Genomic DNA, 16,348 nt, shown 5'->3' with positions numbered 1-16,348 from the left:
GAAAACTAGCACATTATAACAATTCAAGAAACAAATACTCTGAACTCAGCAATTAACAGAGAAAAAAATATTTGGAAGAGTCCTTCTGATGCAGCTAATACCTAGCCTCACTTCTGCATCACCACTGGAGGAAGAGGCATGTGCTGGTTAAAGAAACAGCTTGACTACAGTTACTGCTGAACATACAAGGGGCTTAGAAACCTTCCTCCTAGTCCTTCAGCACTGAAAAAGATAAACTGTTATTTTTTAAAAGATAAAAATCACTGTTCTTTTCACATCTCTCAGTGTCTTCCCTCTACGAAAGCCACTCCCTCCTCTCCTGAAAGACTGGCATTTCTGTACTTTCTAGCACTTATTGCAGGCTTTTGGCAGCTAAATGTGGAATTGCACTTGAGAACATTTCAACCGTCACTAGTGACCTCAACTTTGCAGCCACTAAGAGCTGAAGTACAGGCATCCCTTTCTGAGCTACAGACTGCTAAACTGCCCTGAAACACTGTTGATCCAAGAGTAAAGACAGCTACATCCCTTTATACTCACCAATAATCTCATCCTAACTTCTTGACAGACAGTTACACTTCAGAAGACGAGATCACCAGCATAATTCAGTATACTGCACCTTCCATAGAGAACACTCTTAAGGGACTGCCTGAAGACAAGCTGGCTGGAAAATCTGGCCCAAATATTAGATATTTGTCTTCAGATGTGCAGGTACATCACAACATGTCTTCATACATGCACTATGGATGAATCGGAACACAATTGTTTCAGAACCTCAACAAAAAAGAACTCATGGTTTATCAGTTAAAAAAAAGATTTATATTCACCACACGTTCACAATTTGTATCATTAATCTTTAATGACAGCTAGAAGCTACAGGTTTATAAATATATATATTTTTTTCATAATTGTGACAACCAGTGACTAGATGCGGTTTTGGTGGAAAATTTTCTGAAATACTGTAAGGCTAGGCAAGTTACAAGGCATTATTAGAAAACGTTGAATTTTGGTGATATTACATTACTTTTACAAACACTAGAAACAAACATTACTTGGTGAAATATAAACATTGCAGAAGAAACTACAACCAAAAGTAATTTACTCGTTAAGTACATAGTTAAGAAACAAGTTTGTTTTGGTTTTTTTTTTTGTAAAAAAAAGCCAAGGTAAATCAAAGAAAAGTTAATCAAAACTTGCATGTTGAAGAACACGGTCTTCAACAGACAGCATCTCCATTACAGAGAGAAATAACCTGGGTAACGCTGTAAGGGAGGAGTTAGGCTTGTTTAAACCATTCCAAGAACAGTAATTTTCTGCCACAGCAGTGAGTTTTCCTGCATTACAACATGGATTCACGTCCAGATGTCGGCAGGTTTTGCACCCAAGTAGAGCTCATTTTCTATCAAAGTTAAAAGGCATGAACTGCACGTCAGGGTGCACCTCCACGAAACCAGTTACAGGACACACACAAATGTTTGTTACACCACAGTTCAGAAACTGGGCTAAGGAGTAATCCCAACCAATTTTAGTTTTGATCAGCTTTAAAAACATATATATTAGCTCTCTGAGTTTAAAAGTATAATGCAATTTGGCTTATTTTTAAGATACATAAATACAAAAATTTTAAAATTCACAACAGTAACGCTTTGTCCTAGAAGATAGTAAAGAATAATGCATGAGACTTCGTTACACAGTTTTATGACATACTGTCTTGTTACTGTTATTCAAAGGAGTATGATTACGATTTAGTGAAGTCAGATTGGACAAAAAAGAGCCTAAAGATACAACACTGCTTAAGACATACAGTTTCCTTAATGACACTTTTAACAGAATATTCTATACACAACATACCAATACCTCAACTATACCAATCAAGTTAATTGCTCAAAAAAAAATACAGGTGCACCATAATATTGCATAGAAGGAAATCCCTGGTATTAATACACTTGCACTGGACTAGGACTTTCTCCCTGCCTTACTAAAACAAAGCACATGTTTTTTTAAAAAAAGCACATCTCACATTTGACATTTTTCTTAGCTATATTCTTTGGAATAGCTTGTGCATGTGTTACTTCAAGCATATTTTTATTCTACATGCTATTGTTTAATATTAAGAAACTAAAGTTAAAAGGAAAAGAGTTTTCCTGCCTTCACTCACAAAATATATGTAATTATCTTCCTGTGTTGCATAAAAATAAAATCACTTTTCTCAACAACAGAAAGGTCAAACAAAAGCCAGGATAGTGAATGAAGAGGATATTCATACAACATGGGGAAATCCAGGGTCAAAAATCCTCTCTGTAAAACGTTAAAAGTTGTATTCAAATTGAACAAAGAGAGTCCAACCAATCGCCAATGGTTTTATAGCTCAGTATTCACTTTGACCATGGAAGACCTACATTCAAGACCATACATATTGACTGAAGCAAGTACTCTTACTGCTTAACTATTTTTGGGTAATTTTATCATATAAGCTGAACCTGAGAAAACTTTTCCTATTGAAACAGGTATGTTTCCCTGAACATGGTTCATTTTGAAAAATGTCACCATGTAAACAAAACAAAACAAAAATATATCAATCAGCTCTACATAAGGCTAGGGTTTTTTTATTTCACAGCAAAATTGACTCTATTTACTTCCTACCTTAAACTATTTATATTTGAAAAACCTCAATTTCAGTGCTCAAAAATACCTTCGGTAAGTAATCCTTTCATATATTCAGAACATGTACACACAAAGCGCATAGAGGAAACGGAATTACTCATGATTTGCCAAAAAGCCATGCAGTATAATCAGGTATTCCTTACAGTGAGCACTTTAATTTCATGGTACAAACTGTAAAGACAGATTTAGTCCATTCAAAAGTTTTAATGATATGCATTAGGCAGCATCAGATAAATAACAATAAAAGCTGAAAAGACCATGTCTCCACAAATAGATTTAATAAAAAACTAGAACTTCTGGTTTCAGATAGAATATATATTTAGAATATCTGTGTAAGAGGTGAATGTATACAATAAATATATTTTGTTATATTAACTATAGTAACAGTTGGGGTTTTTTAACTTAACCACATAATTGTAGAGGTGTAATATCAGGAAGACATTCTTCTGACTAATTTATTTCACTGTAATATGGGAAAATATCAAATTCTTCCGGCTGCTACAGATACAGGCTTTCTGGCACAGCTGAAAATGTATCAGGAATTAGAATTGGCTATTATATTTTTATTATAAATTTCATTTTAATGACAAAGCCATTGGACTTTTGTTGAGAGAGCTAAGGAACACATGGGATTTCTTCCTAGGTAATGTTGAAAGGCACATGAAAATGTCAATATATATTCAATAATATGTTGAAAAGCAGATTCTGAGTATTTCTGTAGGTTCCTTTATAATAAACTATAGAATTAGCAGATGTTTGCCTGTTGGCGCTACGGAAAAACATTTCATGTATCTGTGAAGAGATCATGCTTATGCATGAACAGACATTTGTTCATTCAAGTGATACATTTTCCCCTCACATATGCTGAAACAACAAAGAGTGTGCACTTACTCTGTTGTTTACTGAGATATCAAGGCACACACATTCACAAAGAGTTACTTGCAAATGGTAATGGAGAAAAAAAATTAATTTACCTGAAATTATGTACATTTATTTAAAACGAGTAGGACAGTGTCACTTACTGATTTTGTGTTAATAAATAGTAATAAGTTTAGCTAGCTGAAATTCCATTTACAGTCACTTAGTAGTTCTGATTCCTTTTAGGATTTCTAATAATTAGGGTAGATTTCCAAAATATTGCCATGAAAGGCATAGAATCACATGCAAAAAAAGTCTACCAGTTCAAGTGTGAAGCAGCAAACATCAATGTATATCAGACGTACAGTACAATTTGACTCACTGTGTAAAGTATCATTATATTGCACATAAAATAACATGGCACGTTTCATAAAGCTACAACTTTGCACAATGACAGACATGTTTTTACCTCTGCAGAGACATAAGCAATGAATAATTCCCTTAATAGTGAAATACACGACCTAAGGATTATTGCCTTGCCTAAACCATTCTAGTATCACTTGGAAGGGAAGGTGGCATGGGCTCTATTCATGCAAATAAAAATACAAAGAGCTGACATCTTTTCCAGAAAAAGGTGGCATGAAAATTTTCAAATATTCTACTTTGCCTGTGACAGTTTATTTTGTGGAACTATATTATTTAGAAACGTGATTTTAAAGAAGTTGTTTTGCTCCTGCTCCCATTAAAATGACTGCTGTCCTGCCAACTTGAAAATACAGGTTCTTCTGCTCAACGTCATCATTTAAGTAAATATTATGTAATTATTATCTGGGATTTTTGTTTCATCTCCATTTATCACAATGCTTCTAGCAAGCCATACATAGCATCAGTTTGAAATCTAAAGGACTGGAAACTGTATATGAATGCTGCCAGTGGAAAAAATAGTCATTGCAACTGTACAGGTGTTTGGAAACGTGAATAAATCTTGCTTGGAAATACATTAATGTGACAGAAGTGAAAATGTGTAATCCAAGTAGTGCAGCTTTCGCATATACTACTGAGATTTCTATTAAAACACCTCAAACTTCTTTCACAGACTTCATCACTAGCACTCTCTAGTCAAAGCTGACTGGGCTCAACCTCACCTTTCCAGACTTTGAAAAGTAGCTGTTTATAAATGCTTCTAGAAGGCCATGTCTTTTGCTGGACTTGCATATATGTCGTCAACGATCTGTGATCAAGTTCAATCCCATAAAGTTACTCACAAAAATCTTGAGGACAGGCTTAACTGCTTGAAATCTCAGGAGACTGTTTTGCAAAACATTCTTCTAGTATGCTCCATCCTCAATATTCAGATTTACGTTTGACAAAGAGGGCCAGAAATAAAAGAACAATAATATCTGAACAGTATTATAAAGCCACAGCCTACTTCTGCCCACAAAATTTCAACTGAGAGCAACAGTAATTTTACCTAAATCATGATAAAAAAAGGTAATACAACATTTTGCTAGCGTAGCTGGTGTGTGTACATCCATTTAGGTATTCCAAATTTAAAGAGTTTAAGCCACAGTTGCTGTAAGGAGATTTTTAAATGATTGGAGACTTGCAGATGCTGCATAAATGAAACAACAACGAAGACTGCCATTCACTGGAAAATAATTCTGAGGCTCTAGAAGTAGAGTTACTAACTGTTAAAAATGGTTTTAGCACTGTTTGTGTTTCTAAAGCCATTAAAACAGTAAACAAGAAATCTTGTTAAATCCTTATGAGCAAAGTTGCAGGGTCAGTTAATCTCAAATGCATAGAAACTCTGCTTTTTTCTAAGCTTTTTCATCAATACCCAGAACAGTTGTTGATTCATTATTTGGGGAAAAAAAAAAAAAAAAGACCATGCAAAAACTGTTTTGGAAAGTTCTAACACATAAATAAAAAGATGTTTGGCTGTATTTCCACCAGATTTCAAAGTGCTGTCAAATGGAGAGAAGTCTTTTTCCTTCTTTCCAAGTATTAAGGCTCTTATTAAAAAAAAAAAGTTAAAAGACACTTGGGGCTTTCTTTATCAAATACACCACTTAAAATGTTCATGATTAAAGCATATTAAGAGCCTAGTTCCACAATTCTAGCTTTATAAACGTGTATTAGCAATATGCAGCATTAATTTATTAAAAGATTAGGGTCTTAATATTCTAAAATGCAAAATACTCAGTAGATGTTGACAGTACACTTATATTTTGTTTTGTTTCTATTAAAAATATGGAGATTAGAAAACTGACTGGGAAATTAAAACCAAGGTACCAGTACTACTGAGAGTAGTCTTGCTATTATTTCTATTAAATCAGAAACAATGATCTAGAGAAATTAAATTAAATACCCTTTTCCTATCAAGTTTCCAGACCTATTTTTCCCCCCCCAGAATGTGTAAATTTAATTATTCTGACTGAACCAGAACCTCAAGGGACAAAAGTGCTCCCAATTCCCACCGAAGTCAAAAGGTTCTGTGAGACCTCAACGTTACTCAAGCCATTTGGGACACCTGACCCTTTCGAGGAACACAAAAATGCAGTTAAAAAAAAAAAAAAATCACATTTCATTCCTAAACAATCTACAGAAGACTCAAAATGTTAAAGGCCTGCTCTTACAGCCCTTCACAATCAGAAGATCACGCCTTTACCACTCGCAGAAGTCGCATTTGCAGGAGAGGTCTTTCTCCTGCAAACACGTACACACCCGAATCCTGGAAAATTAGCACTCAAATTTGGCATCAGCACAACGCTGTATTCAGCTGAAGTCCTGAAAATGCAAGATTAAAAAGGAAAATACTGTGTTTACTGCTAACGTGATTTAAAACATACCTCTGAAGGCAGAAGTCAGCATGCTCTGTAATTTTTATGGATCTATTTTTATATGGCAAGATACGACTTTCTTCAATTTGTCTGACTAAGGTTTGCCAGTTCTGTGAAATCTGTCACTTACTGAAATTATTATGAAAAATTTGGAGCATTTTGTTTTTTCAGAAAGCGGGGCTCCTGCACCTTAGCATAAGAAATTAAACTATTAACAGGAATAAAAATGGCAGTGTGGCTTGGGACGCAGGCTAAAATTATGGATTCAACTCTTGCCATCTCTGCTTCCTTTGGTGCAATCCCACGACTTTCCTGCTGACCTGAACACAAGCAGCTTTATGGGCCCAACCCTACTGAAAGGGACATCAGATCCGGACAAACCTTTACAACAACATACCGCGTGATTTTTTAAACCAGAACACTTGCTTTTTAAAATCCCTCGGCGGGTTGCATTTCAGTAGTATGTGACGTTATTTTTCTTTTCTAAATACGTTTAAACACATGAAACGGGGTTCAAAATTTAAAAAAATATATCTATCTTTGCTCTGAACGGATTAATCATTTTTACAGCATGAGGAAACGCAGGTACACCGGGGGGGGCGTCTGCATCTCGTCTTTTTGGGTTCAAGACCGTAGCCTGTCCCTTAAGCTCGCCCTATCAGGCCCTTAACCCGGCCGGGCAGTTAGCACGAGTGGGTCAGCGGGGCTCTGAACACGGCTCCAGCACCCCGCCGGAGCCGGGCTTTGCTTAAGCAGGATTAGGCAAACCGGGCGGCTGGACGAGTGCCCGGTGACGCCGCCCCCGTGCCTCCAGGGCCCTGCTGAGGTGACAGCAGTTGATCCTGACCTCCGGCACCCGCCAGCGTCTGCCCGCACCTGCGGATCCCGGTCCTGAGCAGTGAATTCCGCAAACACCCCGCGGCCCCTCGCCCCGCAGCGGGGCCGGGCGCCTGCTTTGGTGGTAGCCACAGTGCAACCGGGCGGCTGAGGCGGCCGCAGGACGGGCCGCGCTGCCGAGCCCCTCCGTGACAGCCTCGAAGGTTTCCCCCCTCGGCATCGCTAGTGAAACAGAAAACATCAGTTACCCAGCTGTGAACAGAATTCAGAAAAATACCTTCCGGCTGGGAGCGAGGCCTGCGCCGGCCCGCCGGGGGGCTCCGCGCTAACCTCCGCGGGGGCAGGACCGGCCCGCCGGGGGGCTCCGCGCTACCCTCCGCGGGGGCAGGACCGGCCCGCCGGGGGGCTCCGCGCTACCCTCCGCGGGGGCAGGACCGGCCCGCCGGGGGGCTCCGCGCTACCCTCCGCGGGGGCAGGACCGGCCCGCCGGGGGGCTCCGCGCTACCCTCCGCGCCGAGGCGGCCGCCCCCCGCCCCCGCCGCCCCTCAGATGAAGTGGACCCAGGCGGTGCTGTCGGGGTCCTGCGGGGGCCCGGTGGCGGGCGGGACGCGCTGCCGGCCCCGCAGCCGGTAGTTCGCGCCCTGGTTGTTGTCCCAGTACTCGGCGCCGGCGACGCGGTAGCGGACGGCGAACTCCAGCGTGGCCTCGGCGGCGGCGCCCAGGGGCAGGAAGAAGGCGAAGCGGTCGGTGAGGCCGTCCGCCGGCCCGGCCGGCTGGTAGGCGGCGGGCACCTCGGCGCAGCTGGCCCAGGCGTTGAGCGTGTAGCGCACCGACACGGCCTTCTCGTAGGCCAGGTTGAGGACGCGCACGGCGCCGCGCAGCCCCGCCGGCTCGGCCCGCACCCACTCCAGCCTCACCTTGTGCTGCCGCACCCGCTCCGCGAAGCCGGGACTGGCGCCGGGCTGCGGCGGGAAGAGCGGCTCCAGCAGCGGCGGCGGCGGCCCGAACAGCACCGGCTCCAGGTCGCCCAGCGCCGGCGGCTTCCTGGTCTTGAAGAGGTCGGCGTGGCGCGGCGGCAGCGGGACCTGCGGCAGGTCGGCCTCGCAGAAGTGGCGCACGGAGGTGAGCTCCAGGCCGAGGGAGTCGGCGAACCGCACCGTCTTGCGGCGGGACGGGCTCTGCTGCAGCGCCGGGCGCAGGCTGCGGTCGCCGGGCGTGGGCAGCGACTTGGCGCGGCGGCGCTGCGTGGGGCTGGGGGGCACGGCGGGCAGGCAGGGCTCCCGGCCCCGCGGCGGCGGCTTCTCGCCCGCCGCTTCCCGCACCACGGCGGGGGGCGTCGCGGCGTCGCCGTCGGGGCTGCAGCCGCCCTTGCACTGCTCGGCCAGGCTGCCATAGAGGCAGGCGCTGCAGCTGAAGTTCCGCGGCAGGTAGAGCCGGGGCGGCGGCGTGGGCACCGAGGTGTGCAGCGAGCCCGCCTTATCCATGGAGGAGGGCGGGGGGCGGCCCGGTGGGAGCGGCGGCTAGCGCACGGCCCGGGGCTCGCCGCCCTCCCGGCCGGGCCCGGGGCTCCTCCTCTCGGGGCCGCGGCGAGGATGGCGAGCACGGTCTAGCGCCCGGGCCGCGGGCTCTGCCTCTCGCCTGGACCCGGCGGCAGCGGGATCACCTCGGCGTCGTCCCCGTCGCGGCCGGCCCCGCGGGGTGCCGGCGGGTGCATGGGACCGCGGTGCTGCGGCTGCTGCTGCTGCCGCCGCGCCGGGGTCAGGCGGCGAAATACGCCTCGAGTCATCCTTCCTCCCCCATGGCTGCGCGCTCCCCACACCCGCCCCTCTGCCCGCCTCGGAGCCTCCTCGCCACCTTCCCTTCCCTAATTACACCCCCCGGCTGCCGGCCCCCCCTCGCCCGGCAGCTTCCCCTTCCCGCTCTCCCCAGCGCCGCGGCTACGCCGTCCCTCTCCTCCTCCTCCTCCTCCTCCTCCTCCTCCTCCTTCTTCTTCTTCTCCTCCTCTCCCGCCTCCTCCTCCTCCTCGCTGTGTTCTGGGTCTTTCCTCGAGGATCTCATCCAAAAAGAGGAGGCGGGAGGGATTCCCCGGTGGAAGCATTAAAATTCATAGCGGTGCGCTCCCTCGCCCGATCCGTTACAGAAATAGCTGCTGCAGGGAGAAGGAAAGCCGGGCTCGGGGAGATTAAACGGGCCGATAAGAAACAGCTGGCTCGCAGGCTGGATCTCGCAGTGTACATTTAAAGGAAGAAATCCAGCTAATCTGCTGTAATGCCTTTACAGTACATCTGCTGAATAAAATACACCTGCTGCAGCCCTGCTACAGGGTTCCATCTGTAGTAAAAGCAGCTCCACTCTAAACGCGGAGGGCTGGTTATGAAACATAAACCGCGTTTGTTCTTTTGGGAAGAGTATTTGATAATTGCTGAGCAACGTTCAAATGAGTGCTAGTTTAATGAAAAGCAGGCTCTGGTGCAGCGAGTTCAAGGAGCTAAACCACTATTTTAGCAAGCCACTTCATTCCAGACTTTCCATAATCTGGTTCGCATTTTTAATTAGTAAATTGCATTAAAAACATGACCTTGCCGTCCTGCCGGAGACTGAACCTCAACTGTGTTGACATGTGATTCTGATTTAGCTTTTGAGCAGGAGCTTTTACACCTTTGTTTTATCTGCAGCACTCGGTGTTCCTTTGAAAGTCTAGGCAGTGGAAATGCGGTTGATGAGATTAAGAATGGGACAAGTAAACCCGATAAGGACCAAGAGGGGTTTTTTTTTAAAAAAAGCACCATCAGAACACGGGGAAAAGCTCCCCACTGTCTCGTATTAGAACTATCAGCTTTAATTCCTTTTATTAATAAGTATGAAAATAATTCCTAGGTTATTGCCGCTGGGTTCCAAATCTTTTTAATGACAGATGGTTCATAAGTATGGAATGAAAAATTATGCCCAGCAGTGTTAAATTTGGCACCATTATGCTTCCCAGTGATTTGTCATGTCATTGTCTGGCATTCACAGGATGATCATAGGTTTTGAAAAACCAAACAGTAATAACATAGAGGATTACATCTGAATTCATTAGCCCAGGATCTTAAAATTGTCTCGCTTGTCCTTTAATGCACACTACAGGAAGGATTCATTATGCCTCTTTCCCGTGCCTCCCTCCCAAAAATTAGTATTTCAGGAGAAAATACGAACTGATGTTTGGTTTTCATCTACTCATACTAATTTGGGGGAGAAGAACAGACCCAAGGAATTGTTCAAACAGGCTTTAAGGTTACATTCTTTTCAATTATTGGTTTTAGTAATTTCTGTTGTAATTAAAATTTTCTAAGGAATTAACACTCGGTTTTGCTGACATTAATTTCACTTTAAAACCAGCAAACAGTAACAACTTTAGTTTTTACATTAATATGCAAAGTCTTTGCCATTTTTAAACTATTGTGGAACTATCAGAACCAATAAACTGAATTGACTTAAACGTGATTACACATTCAGTGAGTTTTGGGTAAGTCTTTTGTGGTATACACAGGGAACACGATTGGAGTAATGTGGCTTCTGCTATACTTTACACAATCGGGGTGTCTCAGTAGAGGTTGACTTCCCCTCTTCTGGTAATTTTAGTTGCCTAACTTCTTCACGTAAACTTGTGTAATACTCTTGTTTTTTGGCTTTTTCAGGCCTGCTTTTTTCTCCCACAGCCTTGATAATATTTCATGGAAGAAAAAACCCAACTCCTTCCTTCACTGGTGATTGTAGGTGATGTAGTTCATGGAACCGAGTTGAAAATACAGATTCCCCAAAACTAGTAAACCAAAGACTGGCACAAAAAATGAGAAAATCCTGTAATAAGAAAGCAGAAAAACCCCAACATGCTAAGCTTTAGGCTAGCTGGTCAAGGCAACATGAGATGCAGAGGGACACCCATATAAACTGAATGACATGATGAGAACATAGTTCAGAAATTGCAGCCGAGTTCAGCTCTTGCCATCATTAGGTAAAACCTGATGGTTCTTCAGCCTCTCAAGAGACTGCCTGGGCGTGTGGATAGTGGAGAAAAGGGTAGAAGGAGACTTGATATAAATGCAGACCCACTCTAAATAATTTCACAGGCGATCCTTGTGGAGTAGAGTGGAAGAAAGCCATTTACAGTCTTAAAAAAATCAGAATTAAATGGTACTTAAATCATCAAAACATCAAGTCACCAGCTAATCCTAGAGGTGCTCACCTTTTCACCTACAATTTCTGCCAGTTCTGTCAGACATGGGGGCACCTCAGCCTTGTCTCTGTTGAGCACTGTCACCTTGTAAACTCCAGCAGAATCCATAACAAAGTTATTTCTCACTTTTTTCTCTCAATTTGAACATTCCCGATGTGTGTCACTGAATCTACTGTGGGAGGCATGCTGCTGCTTTCTTTTTACTCTCACTCCCTTGCCAAGGGTGAAGCTGTGGGAACTCTTACCCACATCTTTCATTCCTGAGAATGTCCTTATTACTAGGCTGGTCTTCCTCATCTGAGGAATTTAAAACAGACATGGTAAATGAAAGTTTTGAGCACTGAAATTTAACATACACACAGACATTCCCTCAAATAGCCTGCAGCCTTGTGCATTCTTCTGTGATGTGGAAACAGTGGTACCACTTCAAAATGGGAATCATCAGACGCCATTTGTGAAAGGAAGTTTTTTTTGGTTTTGCCTACTGTAAACATTTGTACACAGTAAATGCTTAAATCCTTAGAAGCAAGCAAGCACTACCACACATACAGAAACTATGGCTTAATATATGCAGTGGTAGGCATCCATACACCACCCCCTCTCTATCTTAATTTAGTTCACAAAATTTCAAACATGTTAAGTTTAGAAGTCTAATCTGTCTGTTCATTTATAGTGCTATATTAAGGACATTATTCGAGGCTCTTTTCTAAATAATACTGTCAGTAACAAAGCTGATAAAGAAATTGTTAGGACTGACCTAGCTAGCCCCTTTGTCTTTTCACTGGAAAATAGTAATAATAATAATAATAGATAATTTTGAACGTGCCAGCAGGAACAGAGCAGTCATAATGTAAATTGTAGCACTCTACAGTGTTGCTGTATTATAGGGTAATAAAAGCAGAAGGTTTTACATTACAATTGGTGTCGACAGGCTTAGGAAATGGCACTCGGGCATTATTTTCATTCCTCTCCCTTTGCAGATTTAAATAGCGTGGTCATAGGATAAAAGTTTATCCTAATAACATTGTCCTAATAACTTTTTCTCGACCCATCTTTGTATCTTCCAGCTGACATCAAAAATTTTAAAGACAGCCTCTTGTTCTGCTGACGTAGCACTGAGTGACCCTGACATTTCTGCCTTGCAAAAGTGCATTTAAAATCCGTCTCATGCCTGAGAATTTCCAGCGAACCGAACAGAGATGTTTGGTTCCCTCTTTTGTTAAGATGTAAATGATTTGCAAAGAAAAAGGCAGAACTGATGCAGGCAATGAACTGGGAGCTTTCTTCTGCTGCATTTATCAATTGTCTTGACTCCAGGTAATCTAGGAGAAAGCAGATGTCAGTGCTGGGGAGCATTAGGCAGAACTACAATGGAACCATTAATAGGGAGGAGTGCCTGAGTGCTGGGGCTTATCCAAAGTGGCCACTGTCACATGTCCACTTTAACTTTCCAGAACAGGTTTATATTTAGTAATGAGAATTGGAGGAAGATAAAATGGATGTAAAGGCGAAGTGCATTATGATTACGTCAGCTTTCGAGATGAAGTTGTGACTCAGTATGTGAATTGGAAAGGTCAGTTTCTACTCTTATTTGTATCTGTGCAGCTCTTCTGAAGCTGATGAACTATGTGGGTGTAACACTAGAATATCACCCAGGAGTTTAATAATCTTACATGACTACATGAATCTGACAATGGTATTTACACTGACAGTTTGTAAGCCTTGCATGATATGCATGCTTATACTTTAAAAATACCTTCCCACACCATTTCACATTAACGATTAGCTCAGACATTATTTATTTCCCCAAGAAAATATCTTAGTCACATCTCAGAAAAGTGCAATAACAATGAAATGTTCCATACAAGTACTTGTTCACGGTAACAAAGCATTGCTAAAAATGATAATGAGAACAAAAACCTGGAAACTGAAAGACTAACACAGCATATTTGAATAGTTTCTACTTTAACTTCCCATGACAATTACATTTAGTTGTAATTTGGAGCTCTAACAGCTTCATGCCAAATTCAGATTTAATCACTATTGTTTAAATTGCTCTACTAGCAACATCTTCAGATGTGCAACATCACAGAAGAAAGTACTTAACAATTATGACTTGTTATTGCAAAATAAAGAAAGTAGGTAATATGCCTGAGGTATATACATTAAAAGAAAAAAAAAAAAAAGAAAAAAAAAGAAGTATTCTGTTAAAGAACAATGATATCGATCTTCTGTACCAAATACTGTCTTCACCTGACCGGGATATGCAGTCTTTGTCTGTATATCCTATAGATGCAAGTTGTGTGATTCAGAGTTGTATCAAGGACATTTGATGTCAAACAAAGATCAGTGAGTAATTTCCAAAGGGCTGCACATTCTGCTTAAACGGAGATGTGATACTTGGAAAGGTGGCTTTGTGGTTGATTTTTGGTTTGTGGGTTTTTGTTGGTTTTGTTTTTAATATCAGGATCCAAGTGAAGCTACAACATTAACAAAATAGAATGGTAAAAGTTTATCTCAGTTCATGACATTGTGAATCTGCCTTACCGTATGATGAAGCTCACACACAGTTTTATTAGTTAAGCTTTAACCGTTTCTGTTGATTCTTAAGTGATTGGCTTAAGACTTCTGGAGAAAGCGTAAGCTAAAAAAAGCCTCAGTTAAGACTATGGTGGAAAAGAAAAAAACCGCTAACAGTTATATCTCATTTTGTGTAGAAGATGATAATGAGCATTTAAGGTGTTTTGCTTATATAGATAGTTCTGCTGTTTTTAAATAGATTGAATGTTTTTAACAAGGATTAAGTAACAGCTATCAGGACTGGGACTCTTTCAGTCCTAGAACTTTTAACATAGATTTTCATGCACGTTTTTGAATAGATGTGCCTCAAGATGTCCCTGAATCCCACCTTCTGGTAAGCGTGCTCGTGACTCAGTTTTCGTGCCGTGTTATAAAATAACCACAGGACTTTCTAGTGACTGCAGTTGGTCTCAGTAGTACTAGTTAATGATTTAGACATAAAAATATGTTCATTGTATGCTTGATTTTAATGTTTTTTTTCATAAAATCTATTTGTCAGGCAGTGATTCACTGAGATTATTTAGATTCCTTGTATTGTAAGATCGATTTGCCGCCTCATTTTTTTCATTCTTCACCCTTCTCACAGTTTTTCTTTCCTTTTCCTCCTATTTGGTCCTTTCACATCCGTTCTTCTCACCCGCACTACTCCCTCCCTCTTGATGTTTTTAAACCACTCTATAGACTCTTTCCTTCCTTCGGCCCCTTTCCGCACTCTCCTCCTTTTTTCCTTCCAACCGCCCTGTTCTGTCACTTCTCCCCTCTGCCACTCCCGGGCTGGTGGTGCCCAGACCGCCCTCCTGGCACCGGGCTCCGGCCTCCTCCCCACCGGCCATCTTCCCACCACCCCAGGCCAGCGGCCGGACACGAACCTCTGCCCTGCGCACGGCAATCCGCCGCGCACGGCATCAGCTGCGCCGGGGAGGAGCCTCGGGAGCTGCCCCCGCTGCCTCCCCTGCTCTCCCGAGCCCAGTCCGCCCTGCTCCCCTCACGACCAGGCCCGGCGGCGGCGGCCCGCCATTTCCCGCCGCGCGCCCCCCGCGTTGCCGCGGTAACGGGCGGGCGCGCGCCCCGCGCCGCCTCAGGGAGCAGCGCCCGGCCGGGGGGGGGGGGGGGGGGGCGGGAGGAGGCCCCGGCGCAGGACACGGACCGGGGCAGGCGGCGGGGGTCGGCGCCTGGTTTGGAGGTGGCGAAGGTCAAAGCGCCGTGTCTGACCGCTTTGAAACCATTCGATAGAGATTTGGGGAAATTTTTATCCGTAATCGCTTTTACACCCATGGTGGAAAAAAGTGTCCTCCGGAGGCGGAAGGAGGGAGCAGCGTTCACCTGTCACCAATGACAGCAGCAGAGCTTAGATGAACCCGTTCTCCTCGGGAAAAAACTAACACACTCCGCCACTCTCCCCTCAGGAGGGACTACGAAACGCCTCAGTTCCGTCTTTCCGTTCAGGAGGGTTTTCACTGTGCGATGTCACAAAACAGGACCAGTGAGAAATTACACTTACTTAGTATTTTGCACTCGGAAGAAAACACAAATAGCGTGAGTATTCAGTTACATCAGCAAAGCCTATTTCCTTTACATTTTTCTTTTTGCAATACTTGCTTATATTGAACATGTTTCCCGATGACCAGGTGCGAGGCTGTGGTAAAACTGATCCACTTGTGTGCTTCTAGCTGCAAAAACAAGCCAAGAAATGCAAGGCAAATGAAACTTCCAACAACTGGCAGTTTTGCTTAGACATGCTGCAAACTCTTGACAACAGTATAGATGAAGCAGCCAAGACCACAAGAAATCAATCAAAATCGGAAGGCAAGTTAAATGTTGATGCCATAGCTGACACAGCTTCAGAAAAGAGATTTCAACCCATTCTAGTAAGTCTGTTGTCCTACAACATATGGCATTCAAATGAAAATATATAACAAGTTACACGGTTCAGGCATTCCAAGATGAAGAACTTGCCAATAAGAACACTGTATGTGGAACCTGCAAGATGTGAAAAATCCAGAAGCTGTAAGGCGTAAAGACATTAATGTGCTTGATCCAAATGGCTCTAAATCTTTAAGTCTTCACAAGTACTTCCACCTGTGAAGGATGCCCCTCCCAAGGATACTTCAGATCCTTTTTGGAAGAATACAAAAGCTATTATCTCTGAGAAGATGCTCAGTGGTACTTAAGCTGAGATTGCTCTAGTATCATGACTACAGGAAGCAACAGAGCAGAAGGGTGAAAAAGGAGCTGATATCGAGAATGATAAAGTGAGGGGACAAAAAATAGAAATTAATAAATCATCGTTTATCTCAAGCCATACAAAGGTCTCACTCCTGCAAGAAGATCCTGAGCAGTTATACTGGCA

At 43.4% G+C, this 16,348-nt stretch overlaps 1 protein-coding gene across 1 annotated transcript; it reads right to left on the bottom strand.

Annotated features, from left to right (window-relative positions):
* Positions 1–782: 782 nt before the first annotated feature.
* Positions 783–14,979, bottom strand: LOC141963959 (protein phosphatase 1 regulatory subunit 3E-like). The gene has a single exon (XM_074913707.1). It carries the CDS (start codon positions 8,684–8,686, stop codon positions 7,748–7,750), a length of 939 nt encoding a protein of 312 aa, XP_074769808.1. The 5' UTR covers positions 8,687–14,979; the 3' UTR covers positions 783–7,747.
* Between the last annotated feature and the right edge of the window lie 1,369 nt (positions 14,980–16,348).

The sequence above is a fragment of the Athene noctua genome, chromosome 9 (genome assembly GCF_965140245.1).
Source record: "Athene noctua chromosome 9, bAthNoc1.hap1.1, whole genome shotgun sequence".
Taxonomy (NCBI): Eukaryota; Metazoa; Chordata; class Aves; order Strigiformes; family Strigidae; genus Athene; species Athene noctua.
This window is presented reverse-complemented; position numbering and strand designations above follow the sequence as displayed.

What these genes read in the sequence shown, in the direction of transcription:
- LOC141963959 (XM_074913707.1), bottom strand. Translation starts at nt 8,686, where the DNA reads ATGGATAAGGCGGGCTCGCTGCACACCTCGGTGCCCACGCCGCCGCCC.